Source organism: Oncorhynchus nerka, linkage group LG22 (genome assembly GCF_034236695.1).
Source record: "Oncorhynchus nerka isolate Pitt River linkage group LG22, Oner_Uvic_2.0, whole genome shotgun sequence".
Lineage (NCBI taxonomy): Eukaryota > Metazoa > Chordata > Actinopteri > Salmoniformes > Salmonidae > Oncorhynchus > Oncorhynchus nerka.
In genome coordinates this window covers 94438611-94454766 of record NC_088417.1, presented here as the reverse complement: position 1 = coordinate 94454766, position 16156 = coordinate 94438611, and the positions used below count along the sequence as shown (strand labels likewise).

Below are 16156 nucleotides of genomic sequence, written 5' to 3'. Positions count from 1 at the left end.
ACACACTATAATAATACACACTATAATAATACACACTATAATACACACTATAATAATACACACTATATAATACACACTATAATAAAACACACTATAATAATACACACTATAATACACACTATAATAATACACACTATAATAATACACACTATAATAATACACACTATAATACACACTATAATAATACACACTATAATAATACACACTATAATACACACTATAATAAAACACACTATAATAAAACACACTATAATAATACACACACTATAATAACACACTATAATAATACACACTATAATAATACACACTATAATAATACACACTATAATAAAACACACTATAATTAAACACACTATAATAATACACACTATAATTAAACACACTATAATTAAACACAACAGACCTACATAACCAATACAAATAAAACATACTATCATTAAACACACTATAATAAAACACACTATAATAAAACACACTATAATAATACACACTATAATAATACACACTATAATAAAACACAATATAATAAAACACATAATACACATCATTAAACATATTTAAGAAAAGCAATTGCATTCTGTAACATATACGTCTCCAATCAATCATGTTAAATGCCTGAAAGGCACCAGAATATTGAACTGCAAGGAATACTGTTATTTTTCCACACATAAGGGGCAAAAAAAAACTATCCAGATTTCCCCAATTCTGTGGAGACCAAAGGGATCTCCAGAGTTATCCATCCCTTAGAACGGGTTTGGTCATTAGTACATCTAAAATTAATCAATGAAGTAATGTACAGAGGACGTTTCTGCAAGACTACTGTGTAAATACATAAGAGAGTGCAGCTCTCTTCTTACAGACAGAGAGGTTCAGTGGTGATTTTAGCATGTAAATCTTGGTGGGGAAAAACCCCCAAAATTGGGATGTAATTCCAGCAAAGACACCACACAACACTAAACAATACATTAATTGCATTATAACGGTGACAAACGGTTCCCACAAACTGTTAGGGCCTACATAAAGCTGTCCCAACAGCAGTATCAACACCTTACCACTGCTCCACATGGCTATCAGAGGAGCCTTGTCTGGCAGTGAAACAGTTAATTCAACTCATTTACTGACATTAAAAAAAAACATAGCTGATATGGCTGACTTGCTTAAACAAATGTGGTTTCTAATGACAATTGAGATGTACAAATTATGGCATAAGGGGACGACAAGCGGATAAGAGGCAATCCGGAATTTCAATTAAGACATTAATGAGCGAGATAGGACGGACGTAGTCAATATAACTATTTGTGCAGCACTTTTGAAATGTACAGCGAGAGAATTCAGAATATGGGCCTTTCTTCCAGTGTTCTCCCTGTACACCAAGTCAGAACCGTTGGATAAATAAAGGAGGCATATAATCAGACAATGATAGCTTTTACAATATTTGATGATTACATTTCTCTAATACAGGGGCTCCACCAAGTCAGAGCAGTAGAGCAAAATTAAAAGGTGAATATAGACAAAATAATTAGGGTGAAGCACATGGGCTACTAACAGCTTACTACACAACATCCACTTAGTATTACTCTCTTAGCTACAGTATACATATCTCCCTGGCCTATTACATCATTTATTCAGCAGCATACAAAACATTTTTGGACTCACTTGAAAAGGAAGGTAGCGCGGCGGTCCTTCGTGGGCTAATTTTGTCATCAAAGTCTGCAATTCTCTGGATTTATGGTGCTTTCAAGACAACTTTCAAGACAAAAAGTTGAATCATGATGACATCAGGGATCTTCAGGTCGTAGCCCTCGAGTTGGGTGAAAGTTAAAAACGTATTTTCACAGTCGTAGTTTGATTTTCCCAGTTGTCTTGAACTCACTGAAGTCAGATTTTGCAGTTCCGAGTTAAAAGTTGTTTTGAGCACGGCACAAATCATGCTAATTTGACAGCAGGGCCAATGTTGAATGTTTATAATTTCAAACTAGGAAAAGAGACCCTTAATCTTAGACTTGGTACCTCACAACCACTCCACTGAATAGCAAGCTAATGATAGCTTTGCGATGCTTGCAGTTAGCCACTTATTCCTTCCAAACCACTCATTGTTGAATTTGCGATTTCCAACTTGTTGTGTAATGTTTATGTCCAGTGGCCGATGAGCACCGATACCTTTTATCTATAATTTCTCCTCATAATTTCTCTTAATATGACAAGGATTAAAAAGGATTTGCCAGTAGATTGTCGACTTGATTCATGATGATGACGGCCAGCTAAGATTTTGAAAGTATGATGTTGGACAGTCCAATCAAAGGTACTGTCGATAGAACGTGATTTGACATAATTTTATCTGTGGCCAATGAGCTTGAGCCTTCTTGGATGGGCACTTCTAATGTAACTCTATGGCAGCACCCAAGGGGCTTGAATTTTCCAGGTCTACCCTTAGACTTGGCCATGAAGTAGTGTCCCCATGAGTGACAGAAAACTGAGCCAATCACGGCTCAACGCTCTGTATTTTCTGCTGACTTGCCCCACCACCACCACAGAAAGCACTGAACTAGGCTGAAACACCAGCATTTTGGAGCTGCCTTACTCAAGAAAACAAAAAAGATATATATTCAATGATAAAACTCAATGATATATATATTTTTTTAATGTTGTTTGCAAACTTATATGTGACACGTATTAATGCCAAAATTACATGCAAAAGAGGCAAGCCCAAATTTGTTTTATTAATATTACATTTGTTGCCACTGGAGAGGTCTGTTCCACATGTTTGTAAAGAATACAATGCAGTGATAAAACATATTACTGAATGGAATACTGAGTCAAAAACAGATGCTGCTGCGTGAATATAAACAACATAGTCTATTACAGGGAGAATCTTCCTTCTATTTTCGGGAACTGAGGCAGGATTTATTTCTATATAAAACAACAATCAAAGATCTCAGCTTCTTTGTCAAGTTTTCAATGTGTGTTTCAAAAGGCAAACTTGACTCATCAAATCCAGATACCGAAGGAGTATAGTGAGAAACATGCTCAATTTGGGCTCCATTTTGGAGTACAAAATACGCAAGTTCTCAGGGTCAGTGACCTAGAGACCTAGAGAACAGCATAAACCTGGTTTTATTTGCATTTAACACTAATTTAACATCTGTAAGGGATTTTTGGATTGAGTCAATATCATGCTGAAGGTCACGAATGGCCGGCTGCACTGAAGAGGCACAGGAATAAATAACTGTGTCATATGTGCCCTGGTCCTCTTTCTCAGACTACAATGGCTGCTTATATTATAAGTGTTAATATAGGTGTTAAAGTCGCATTGTTTTGACATAATTAAATGCTTCACATCTTAACATTCATCCATTAACTAATTGAATCTCTTCTCTCTCTCTCTCTTCTAGTATTTGGGTTGCATTGAAGTGCTTCGGTCGATGAAATCACTGGATTTCAACACGAGATCGCAAATAACAAGGTAAGAGATTCATGTATTTTGTTGAAGGAAATGGATACTATGTGGGAGCAATTTATTATGTGTTGTGTAATCCATTTCACTCATATCTTACCCATACTTTATCCCTGTTTTACCCCCATTTTATCCCTATTTGACCCTATGTTTTACCCCCATTTTATCCCTATTTGACCCTATGTTTTACCTATATTTTATCCATATTAACCTGTTTTACCCCCATTGCATTCGGAAAGTATTCAGACTCTGACTTTTTCCACTTTTTGGTATGTTACAGCCTTATTCTAAAATGTATTCAATTGTCCCCCCCCCCCCCATCAATCTACACATAATACCCCATAATGACAAAGCAAAAACAGGTTTATAAAAAATAAAAACTGATATATTACATTTACATAAGTATTCAGACCCTTTATTCAGTACTTGGTTGAAACACCTTTGGCAGCGATTACAGCCTTGAGTCTTCTTGGGTATGATGCTACAAGCTTGGCACACCTGTATTTGGAGAGCTTCTCCCATTATTTTCTGCAGATCCTCTCAAGCTCTGTCAGGTTAGATAGGGAGCGTCACTGCACAGCTATTTTCAGGTCTCTCAGAGATGTTCGAATAGGTTCAAGTCCGGACTCTGGCTGGGCCACTCAAGGACATTCAGAGACTTGTCCCAAAGCCACTCCTGAAAAACATCCCCACAGCATGTTGCTGCCACCACCATGCTTTACCATAGGGATGGTGCCAGGTTTCCTCCAGATGTGACACTTTGCACTCAGGCCAAAGAATTAAATCTTTGGTTTCATCAGACCAGAGAATCTTGTTTCTCATGGTCAGAGAGTTCTTTATGTGCCTTTTGTCAAACTCCAAGCGGGCTGTCATGAGTAGCTTCCGGAGTAGCTTCCGTCTAGCCACTCTACCATAAAGGCCTGTTTCTTTCTCTGACATGCACTGTCAACTGTGGGACCTTATATAGACAGGTAGATATATAGATCTAGATATATATAGATAGCCTTTACAAATCATGTCCAATCAATTGAATTTACCACAGGTGGACTCTAATCAAGTTGTAGAAACATCTCAAGGATGATCAATGGAAACAGGATGCACCTGAGCTCAATTTGGAGTCTCATAGAAAAGGGTCTGAATACTTATGTAAATAAGCTATTTCTGTTTTATTTGTAATACATTTGCTAGCATTTCAAAAAATCTGTTTTTTGCTTTGTTATTATGGGGTATTATGTGTAGATTAATAATTTGTTTTATCTAATGCATTTTAGAATCAGGCTGTAACATAACAAAATGTGGAAAAAGTCAAGGGGTCTGAATACTTTCTGAAGGCACTGTAGACTTACCTCTTATACTCACATAACTGCCCCCGTTTATTTAAATTCATCTCCACTGTCCCCAACAAATAGAAACATTAGAAGAAGCCTGTATTTTCTGTGGTTGTTTATTGAATGACAAGGCCATGGCTGCCAGTAGAGCTGTGTCTGTGAGAGACGTGGGGCCTGTACTGTGAATATGGCATGTCTGTGTCACGTTCACTTTTCTGCTTGAGTTCATGGAGTCAGCTAGGGTTAGGGTTAGGGTTAGGTTTAGCATTCTGTCTGGTTTAACCAGCAGCGTTCACACTACTGCAGGGCAAGGACCACATGATATTGCACTATCCATTGATGAGAGGGAGAGAGAGAGAGAGAGGGAGAAACAGAGAGAGAGAGAGAGAGAGGGAGGGAGTGGGAGAGATGGAAAGGGGGAGGGAGAAAGGTAGAGAGAGAGAAATAGAGAGAGAGTGTGTGTGTGTGAGAGAGAGAGAGAGAGAGAGAGGGTGAGATAGATAGGGAGAGAGAGGGAGAGATGGAGAGAGAGGGAGAGAGAGAGAGAGAGAGAGAGAGGGGAGAGAGAGAGAGAGAGATAGAGAGAGAGAGGCAGGGAGGGAGTGGGAGAGATGGAAAGGGGGAGGGAGAAAGGTAGAGAGAGAGAAATAGAGAGAGATAGTGAGAGAGAGAGAAAGAGAGAGAGAGGGCGAGGAAGATGGGGAGAGAGAGGGGGGGAGAGAGAGAGAGAGAGAGAGAGAGAGAGAGAGAGAGAGAGAGAGAGAGAGAGAGAGAGAGAGAGACCCTTAACCATTTGTTGTTTTCAAACTTCTGTATGAATAATGTTTACTGTTAATTTTTATTGTTTATTTCACCTTTGTATATTATCTACCTCACTTGCTTTGGCAATGTTAACACATGTTTCCCATGCCAATAAAGCCCCTTGAATTGAATTGAGAGAGAGAGAGAGAGAGAGAGAGAGAGAGAGAGAGAGAGAGAGAGAGTGAGAGAGAGAGAGAGGGAGTGGGAGAGATGGAGAGGGGGAGGGAGAAAGGTAGAGAGAGAGTCAACTTTTGGTATACTATAAATAGACTTCCTATTCTAAAATAATTGAGAGCATCTATTTAAAGACGGTGATAAAAATAAAATAAACACATTTCAATAAAGACATTACAAATAAACACATTTCTCTCTCATCACCAACAAAGCTACTGCTATAAATGTACTGTAGCATAACCCTATTCTTTTGTTTCTTATTGTATTATTAGGTGCATTATCATCATACCAGTCTAGAATCTAGAAGGAAGCTGTCTTCAAACAGAGGGCCAGGATTCAAACACGTATTTCCCTTGTCTCTATCTGTTGTAGAAGAATGCAGGTAGCCTAGCGGTTAGGAGTGTTGGGCCAGTAACCTAAATCTGTCGATGTGCCGTTGAGCAAGGCACTTAACCCTCATTGCTCCTGTATGTCAGTGTCTGCTAAATGATTCAAATGTTAAATGCTACCGTTTGTTAACGGGCTGTCCTCTAGGTCCTCCAGAATCCATAGACATACAGTGCCTTCGGAAAGTATTCAGACCCCTTGACTTTTTCCACATTTTGTGACGTTACAGCCTTGTACTAAAATTGATTAAATAAAACACATTCTTCAGCAGTCTACACACAAAACCAAATAATGACAAAGTGAAAACAGGTTTTTAGAAATTTTAGCAAATGTATTACAAATAAAACAGAAATACCTTATTTACATAAGTATTCAGACCCTTTGCTATGGAACTCGAAATTGAGCTCAGGTGCATCCTGTTTCCATCGAACATCCTTGAGATGTTTCTACAACTTGATTGGAGTCCACCTGTGGTAAATTTAATTGATGGGACATGATAACACTCTAGAATCTAGGAGGAAGCTGTCTCATAGCAGAGGGCCAGGATTCAAATACATATTTCCCTTGCCTCTATCTGTTGTAGAAGAATGCAGGTGGTCTAGCGGTTAGGAGTGTTGGGCCAGAAAGGCCTTGGTCAGGGAGGTGACCAAGAACCCGATGGTCACTCTGACAGAGATCCAGATTTCCTCTGTGGAGATGGGAGAACCTTCCAGAAGGACAACCATCTCTGCAGCACTCCACCAATCAGGCCTTTATGGTAGAGTGGCCAGTCGGAAGCCACTCCTCAGTAAAAGGCACATGACAGCCCACTTGGAGTTTGCCAAAAGGCACCTAAAGGACTTTCAGACCATGAGAAATAAGATTCTTTGGTCTGATGAAACCAAGATTGAACTCTTTGGCCTGAATGCCAAGCGTCACGTCTGGAAGAAACCTGGAACTATGCCTACAGTGAAGCATGATGGTGGCAGCATCATTAAGGGAAATGTTTTTCAGCAGCAGGGCCTGGGAGACTATTCAGGATCGAGGGAAAGATGAACGGAGCAAAGTACAACGAGATCCTTGATGAAAACCTGCTCAGGACCTCAGACTGGGGCGAGGGTTCATCCTCCAACAGGACAACGACCCCAATGACCCTAAGCACACTATCTCTGGAGAGACCTGAAAATAGCTGTGCAGCAACGTTCCTCATCCAACCTGACAGAAGATCTACAGAGAAGAATGGGAAAACCTCCCAAAATACAGGTGTGCCAAGCTTGTAGCGTCATAGCTATGAAGACACGAGGCTGTCGTCGCTGCGAAAGGTGCTTCTACAAAGTACTGAGTAATAAAAAATTATATATATTTTTTAATTTAACCTTTTATTTAACTAGGCAAGTCAGTTAGGAACAAATTCTTATTTTACAATGACGGCCTACCCCGGCCAAACCCTCCCCTAACCCGGGTGACGCTGGGCCAATTGTGTGCCGCCCTATGGGACTCCCGATCACAGCCGGTTGTGATACAGCTCGGGATCGAACCAGGGTAGTGACGCCTCTAGCACTGAGATGTATTGCCTTAGACAGCTACGCCACCTAGGAACGAAGGGTTTGAATACTTATGTAAGACACTGTATTTCTCTTGCATCTATAAGACTGATGATTGCTAAGCTTACCCGTTGTTTAACCAGCTCTATTTTCTGTGGCATGGAAGAGTCACCATCCTGTCCTTGTGTCCTTCTATCTCTCTACCACCAGAGAGGCCATCAGCTTGGTGTGTGAGGCAGTCCCGGGGGCCAAAGGAGCGCTGCGGAAGAGAAAGGTACCCCCTAACTTACTCCCCATATCTGGGGAAGGGAGGGAGAGAGCGAGAGAGTGAGAAAGAGATTGAGAGGGAGTGTGTGTGTGTGTGTGTGTGTGTGTGTGTGTGTGTGTGTGTGTGTGTGTGTGTGTGTGTGTGTGTGTGTGTGTGTGTGTGTGTGAGAGAGAAGAGGGGAAGGGATGGGGGTGTGGGACTGTGTTCTCTGCGTGTGTGTGTGTGTGTGTGTGTGTGTGTGTGTGTGTGTGTGTGTGTGTGTGTGTGAGAGAGAGAGAGAGAGAGAGAGAGAGAAGAGGGGAAGGGATGGGGTGTGGGACTGTGTTCTCTGTGTGCGTGGGCATAGATCCAGCCCACGATGCACAGTGAGCTGTTCAGCTATGGTCAGCTCTGCTCAGTGACTCATGTAGAGCAGAATATCACTAATCAGGAGGCTGAGCTGGAGATGGGGAGCCATGCAATGTGTCTGTGTCCTCGTAGTGTGGGGTGTTGATCCATGCCATGTGTTTGACCTGAAGATGGAGAGCCATTCTATGTGTCTGTGTCCTCGTAGTGTGGGGTGTTGATCCATGCCATGTGTTTGACCTGAAGATGGAGAGCCCTTCTATGTGTCTGTGTCCTCGTAGTGTGGGGTGTTGATCCATGCCATGTGTTTGACCTGAAGATGGAGAGCCATTCTATGTGTCTGTGTCCTCGTAGTGTGGGGTGTTGATCCATGCCATGTGTTTGACCTGAAGATGTAGAGCCATTCTATGTGTCTGTGTCCTCGTAGTGTGGGGTGTTGATCCATGCCATGTGTTTGACCTGAAGATGGAGAGCCATTCTATGTGTCTGTGTCCTCGTAGTGTGGGGTGTTGATCCATGCCATGTGTTTGACCTGAAGATGGAGAGCCATTCTATGTGTCTGTGTCCTCGTAGTGTGGGGTGTTGATCCATGCCATGTGTTTGACCTGAAGATGTAGAGCCATTCTATGTGTCTGTGTCCTCGTAGTGTGGGGTGTTGATCCATGCCATGTGTTTGACCTGAAGATGTAGAGCCATTCTATGTGTCTGTGTCCTCGTAGTGTGGGGTGTTGATCCATGCCATGTGTTAGACCTGAAGATGGAGAGCCATTCTATGTGTTACTGTGTGGATCCATGTTTCTGTCTTAGAGAAGCTTGCTCTCATACTATGGGTTATGTGTCATTGTGGTGTGGTGTGTGTGTGTGTGTGTGTGTGTGTGTGTGTGGGGGGGGGGGGGGGGGTGTAAATGAGATGGATATGGGGAGCCATGCTAGCTAGCTATGTGCCTGAGAGGAGCGTGTCCTCTTGCAGTACATTTAATCAGAGCAATATTCAGGTTGGATTCCATGCTAGCCTTTCCAATGTATATCTGTGTCTAACACAATATCACAACTGGCTCTGCCTGAAAGAATATAATAATATAAAAATCTGATGCCCTTAAACTGTAGACCAGTGGTCACCAACAGGTTGTCGATCTCCAAGACATTTCTAGTCGATCTCCAAGACATTTCTAGTCGATCTCCAAGACATTTCTAGTTGATCTCCAAGACATTTCTAGTCGATCTCCAAGACATTTCTAGTCGATCTCCAAGACATTTCTAGTCAATCTCCAAGACATTTCTAGTCGATCTCCAAGATATTTCTAGTCGATCTCCAAGACATTTCTAGTCGATCGCCAAACATTTCTGTAAAAAACCCAACGACAAAGCCTTGTGTTCCTATAGTTTTATTAGTCTCAAGCTGTGGGTGGTAGGTGCAGCCAATTCAGCTGCCCTGCGCGCCGGGTAGGCAAACTGTTGCCATTTCTTATGTCTGAAGGTACAGACCCTGCCTTCCCAGGGGGCGTGGAGAGGAAATCAAGTGCACTACGCCATCTCTGGCCTTTCAGATTGCTCAGATGACCGAGTCTGTAGTAACGTAGCAGGCATACAAGAAAGCTAATGCAAAATTGATACTGTGAGTAGGAAAGTGTATCTATAGACTTGCGTTGTTGTTATTATTAGTGGCTTGGGTCTTTTTTTAGTATCGAGGAAGATTTCACTCTCTCCGTTCATAGGAGTAACAACATGAACATGCGCATTAATGCGGTGCGACTCAAGTTTCGCTATCAGCTGGATGACCGTGTCCCTTTTTGGTCAGTGTCAGTGGAGGAAAGGGAGAGCGGAGGGATGTTGAGAGATGGACCCTCAGTCTGCTGCTCTCTCCCTCCGCTGAGATTGAACTTCCATCTGCTGCTCTCTCCCTCCTCTGAGATTGACCTTCCATCTGCTGCTCTCTCCCTCTGCTGAGATTGACCCTCAGTCTGCTGCTCTCTCCCTCCGCTGAGATTGACCCTCAGTCCGCTGCTCTCTCCCTCCGCTGAGACTGACCCTCAGTCTGCTGCTCTCTCCCCCCCACTGAGACTGACCATCAGATGCAGGCACCATCAGCCCAGTAAAATAAAAAGCTAATTATTTAAACGTATGCTCACTCAGCTGTGCCTCACAAGTAATACAACAATGAATCTATTACCGATCATATAGCCTACCTCAAATTTTGAAATATATATATTTTTAAATGTCCCGAACAACAATGCATTGGCAGGTGAATTCAGGCAAAGCCAGTATGGTGATAATGTATTGGCCTATAGTTTACTGAACAAACCTCATTGCTACAGTACTGTTTTTAATTGGTTAATGTTGCATGGGCTTACATTTTCTAAGTCATGGTAATAAAAAATCAGAGCGGGTAGATCTCGACATGCATTTTGACTCAGAAAGTGATCTTGACTCAGAAAGTGATCTTGACTCAGAAAGTGATCTTGACTCAGAAAAGGTTGGTGACAACTGCTGTAGACTATCAGAGTATAGCAGCTGCTTCAGTGTCCTGGCACGTTGGGTTTCTGAATAAAATGACCAAACAAAATGTATTATTCATATTATTATTGCTCTATTTGTGTATGATGTACAACTCATCTCCTACCTGCCTCTCTTCTCTCCCCCCAGCCTCCATCTAAAGCCCTGTCCAGCATCTTGGGGAAGAGCAACCTTCAGTTTGCTGGGATGAGCATCAATTTGAATATCTCCACCAGCAGCCTCAACCTGATGACCCCAGACTCCAAACAGGTCAGTTTTTACAAACAATGTAAAGTTCCCTTTCGTTAAGAAAATATATTTCTGTAAGAGATGTCAAGAACAGTTAGGCTACAGTGTTATTTGATTTCCTGATCAATGTGTGTGCCTCTGCCAGATCATAGCCAATCATCATATGCAGTCCATTTCCTTTGCATCAGGAGGAGATCCAGTGAGTGATCCAGTAAGAACCATTTTTTTGATTTGAACCTTTATTTGAACCTTTATTTGAACCGTTATTTAACTAGGCAAGTCAGTTAAGAACACATTGTTATTTACAATGGGAGAGAGCTTATGGGAAATGTGGATCACAAACACAAGCGGAAAAACAGAAAGATTTATGGAGCCATGTTTTATCTGTTGAATGAATCTGACTGTAGATTATGGCTGAGACAATCATGAGACTCATCCAAGTCTCTAATATGGGCAGATAGATGTTTATTTTTTTATATTTAACTAGGCAAGTCAGATAAGAACAAATTCTTATTTACAGTGATGGGCCTACCGGGGAACAGTGTGTTAACTGCCTTGTTCAGGGGGCAGAACGACAGATTTTTTTTGACCTTGTCAGCTCGGGGATTCAATCCAGCAACCTTTCTGTTACTGGCCCAATGCTCTAACCACTAGACTACCTGCCACCTCTACACTCTAACCACTAGACTACCTGCCACCTCTACACTCTAACCACGAGGCTACCTGCCACCTCTACACTCTAACCACGAGGCTACCTGCCACCTCTACACTCTAACCACGAGGCTACCTGCCGCCTCTACACTCTAACCACTAGACTACCTGCCGCCTCTACACTCTAACCACTAGGCTACCTGCCGCCTCTACACTCTAACCACGAGGCTACCTGCCGCCTCTACACTCTAACCACGAGGCTACCTGCCGCCTCTACACTCTAACCCTAGACTACCTGCTGCCTCTACACTCTAACCACTAGACTACCTGCCGCCTCTACACTCTAACCACGAGGCTACCTGCCGCCTCTACACTCTAACCACTAGACTACCTGCCGCCTCTACACTCTAACCACTAGACTACCTGCCGCCTCTACACTCTAACCACTAGACTACCTGCCGCCTCTTCACTCTAACCACCAGGCTACCTGCCGCCTCTACACTCTAACCACGAGGCTACCTGCCGCCTCTACACTCTAACCACTAGACTACCTGCCGCCTCTACACTCTAACCACGAGGCTACCTGCCGCCCCATATCGGTTTATTTTGTTTATCACTCATGTCAATCCGGTGTATTAACACATCTATACATTAGTATGCAGACTCTCCTTAGGACTGCTGTAGATGTCGATGTATGAATGCCTTCCTGGTTGACTTTCCCTTTGGCGTCTCTGTTCACCATTGACTAATTTTCCTTTCCTTGGTCCAGGACACGACTCATTATGTTGCCTATGTAGCAAAAGATCCTGTCAACCGAAGAGGTAGGCCCTACCTGTATTTCCCTTCTTTTTCTTCTTCTTCTTCTTCTTCTTCTTCTTCTTCTTCTTCTTCTTCTTCACCGTTCTCCTGCTGGTAGTTGACCTCTGCACCTCTTCTCCTATTCTAGCGTGTCATATTCTGGAGTGTTGTGATGGTCTGGCCCAGGATGTGATCAGCACCATCGGCCAGGCCTTTGACCTCCGTTTCCAGCAGTACCTCCAGTGTCCCTCCAGCAAGATGACCTCTGTACACGACAGGTGAGTCCGTCTGCCATCATAGGCGACAGTGACATTATTTCCTATGTTTTGTGTGTGTGTGTGTGTGTGTGTGCCCTGCTAGACATATGCTGTATGTCCTCCCCATCCTCCCTGCTAGACATATGCTGTATGTCCTCCCCATCCTCCCTGCTAGACATATGCTGTATGTCCTCCCCATCCTCCCTGCTAGACATATGTTGTATGTCCTCCCCATCCTCCCTGCTAGACATATGTTGTATGTCCTCCCCATCCTCCCTGCTAGACATATGCTGTATGTCCTCCCCATCCTCCCTGCTAGACATATGCTGTATGTCCTCCCCATCCTCCCTGCTAGACATATGCTGTATGTCCTCCCCATCCTCCCTGCTAGACATATGCTGTATGTCCTTCCCATCCTCCCTGCTAGACATATGCTGTATGTCCTCCCCATCCTCCCTGCTAGACATATGCTGTATGTCCTCCCCATCCTCCCTGCTAGACATATGTTGTATGTCCTTCCCATCCTCCCTGCTAGACATACTGTTGAAGTCAGAAGTTTACATACTTGGAGTCATTAAAACTAGTTTTTCAACCACTCCACAAATGTCTTGTTAAAAAACTATAGTTTTAGCAAGTCGGTTAGGACATCTACTTTGTGCATGACACAAGTAATTTTTCCAACAATTGTTTGCTGACAGATTATTTTACTTATAATTCATTGTATCACAATTCCAGTGGGTCAGAAGTTTACATACACTAAGTTGACTTTACACAGCTTGGAAAATTCCAGAAAATGATGTCATGACTTTCGAAGCTTCTGTTAAGATAATTGACATAATTTGAGTCAATTGGAAGTGTACCTGTGGATGTATTTCAAGGCCTACCTTGCCTGTTTGCTTGACATCATGGGGAAATGAAAATAAATCAGTCAAAAATTGTGACCTCCACAAGTCTGGTTCATCCTTGGGAGCCATTTCTAAATGCCTGAAGGTATCACATTCATCTGTACAAACAATAGTACGCAATAATTAACACCAAGCAGCCGTCATACCGCTCAGGAAGGAGACGCGTTCTGTTTCCTAGAGATGAATGTACTTTGGTGTGAAAAGTGCAAATCAATCCCAGAACAACAGCAAAGGACCTTGTGAAGATGCTGGAGGAAACATTTACAAAAGTATCTATATCCACAATAAAATTAGTCCTATATCAACATGACCTGAAAGCCGCTCAGCAAGGAAGAAGCCACTGCTCCAAAACCGCCATAAAAAAGCCAGACTACGGTTTGCAACTGCACATGGGGACAAAGATTGTACTTTTTGGAGAAATGTACTCTGGTCTGATGAAACGAAAATAGAACTGTTTGGCCATAATGACCATCGTTATGTTTGGAGGAAAAAGGGGGAGGCTTGTGTCGTGTCTTTACTATCATTAACTGAAGACTGATAGTTTTTATCAAAGATTCTCTGTAATGAGTTATTACGCGATTAGACTGATTAATCATGTAACCGTAATTACTAGGAAGTCGGGGCACCAAGGACAAATATTCAGATTACAAAGTTATCATTTCCTAAAATAACTTTTCAGATATTTTATCTGATCAATTAATATTCAAATTATTGAATTATTTACTTTACCTACATTTACATTTACATTTACATTTAAGTCATTTAGCAGACGCTCTTATCCAGAGCGACTTCACGTTAGTCTCATTCCAAACATCGTAAATTGTTGGTTATCTGCACGAATCCAGTCTTCACTATAAGTCATCCATACATGAATTGTCTTAAATCATTTATTTATTACTAACTAAGTAATTCACAGAAATGTATAAACAAACAAACAAGGTAAATGTGGGTACATGAAATGATAGCGGATGTGCCATAGTGGGCTAAACCGGCATGACGGCTTGTTAGACAAAAGGGGAAGTGGGGGTCGACTAAGAAGTCACTAAAGAGTGATAATTATAACAATTTGAATGCTAATCCTTTACACATGAACGCTCACTCATTCGGGAACAATTGCAATCAATATATATATTTAGGCTCAGTGTGTCGTCTTGATCGCTGGTGAAAAGTTTGTTTCTTTTGTAGAATTGTCTGTCTCTCTCCCTCTCTCTCTCGGTTGTGGTTAGAGGGGATAGTTCAGAGTGACATTTGTTATAGAATGGATGTTTCGGCGGTTGTCGTTCTTCGTGTGCAATGATACCGAATTCCTAGCTGCAGACTAGTAATTAATATCAAAGACTTGTTCTTATTCTGTCGGTATCGATAGTCTAAGAGTTAACCACGTGGTTTGGTTAAAAGATTCAGCAATGGTCTACAACCTTTGTCCTCATAATGGAGAAAAACATGGTCTGCAACCTTTAGCCATCTCGTAATTGAGGTAAGCTTGATCTGCTGATCGAAAAATCGAGTGGGGGTTTTATTCGGAAGGGCCGAAAAAGGGCTGTCCCCGGAGGCCCTGACCCTAACTGGGCTCAGGGGTGGTCCTCTGATTTAGTTCAAATCAAAAGGGAATTGTATTTGTCTTCATTAAACAGTCCAAAATCATATTACACAATTATACAAACAGTATCATACTCACTCATTCATCTTAAACAACAATTAGATGTAAACCTCATATCTGAGGCTATTATATAAACAGCGTTTAGGTAATGTGGCCACACCGTCTCCCATGAGCTTCCCCAAGTTGTGACAAATGGACCAGTTTGTAGCTGGATTCTTCACCGATTTTTCATACTTTCTCCGGAACATGAAATTTGTTCGTACCTCAAGTTCTGTGAGGTGGAAGGATTTCCGTTGTCCTCTATGAAAATGTACCCTCTCTATATACTGTGTGTCCATGAGGAGATCCTCAGGAATTTACAACGTCTCTCTGACCACAGCAACCTAGTTGAAGGAGGAAAGGGGGGGGGGGGGGGCAGGGAGATGGGGATTGCTACACCCAAAGAGGCCAACGTCATGACACTTGCAAGCCGAAGAACACCATCCCAACCGAGAAGCATGGGGTGACAGCATCATCATGTGGGAGTGCTTTGCGGCAGGAGGGACTGGTGCACTTCACAAAATAGATGGCATCATGAGGCAGGGAAATTATGTGGATATATTGAAGCAACTTCTCTAGACATCAGTCAGGAAGTTAAAGCTTGGTCGCAAATGGGTCTTCCAAAATGACAATGACCCCAAGCGTACTTCAAAAGTTGTGGTAAAATGGCTTAAGGACAACAAAGTCAAGGTATTGGACTGGTCATCACAACCCCCTGACCTCAATCCTATAGAAAATTTGTGGGCAGAACTGAAAAAGCGTGTGCGAGCAAGGAAGCCTACAAACCTGACTCAGTTACACCAGCTCTTGCCAGGAGGAATGGGCCAAAATTCAGCCAACTTATTGTGGGACGCTTGTGAAAGGCTACCCGTAACGTTTGACCC

The 16156-nt window shown here is 42.3% G+C and overlaps 1 protein-coding gene across 1 annotated transcript in view; it reads left to right on the top strand.

Annotated features, from left to right (window-relative positions):
* shc3 (SHC (Src homology 2 domain containing) transforming protein 3) overlaps nucleotides 1–16156 on the top strand; it is a 63705-nt gene that overhangs the window by 31895 nt on the left and 15654 nt on the right. Inside the window, exons 2-7 of the mRNA XM_029628596.2 lie at nucleotides 3393–3463; nucleotides 7878–7941; nucleotides 10924–11043; nucleotides 11168–11233; nucleotides 12443–12494; nucleotides 12620–12749. Of these exons, the coding sequence (XP_029484456.1) occupies nucleotides 3393–3463; nucleotides 7878–7941; nucleotides 10924–11043; nucleotides 11168–11233; nucleotides 12443–12494; nucleotides 12620–12749 (503 nt within the window). The remainder of the gene's footprint in view (nucleotides 1–3392; nucleotides 3464–7877; nucleotides 7942–10923; nucleotides 11044–11167; nucleotides 11234–12442; nucleotides 12495–12619; nucleotides 12750–16156) is intronic.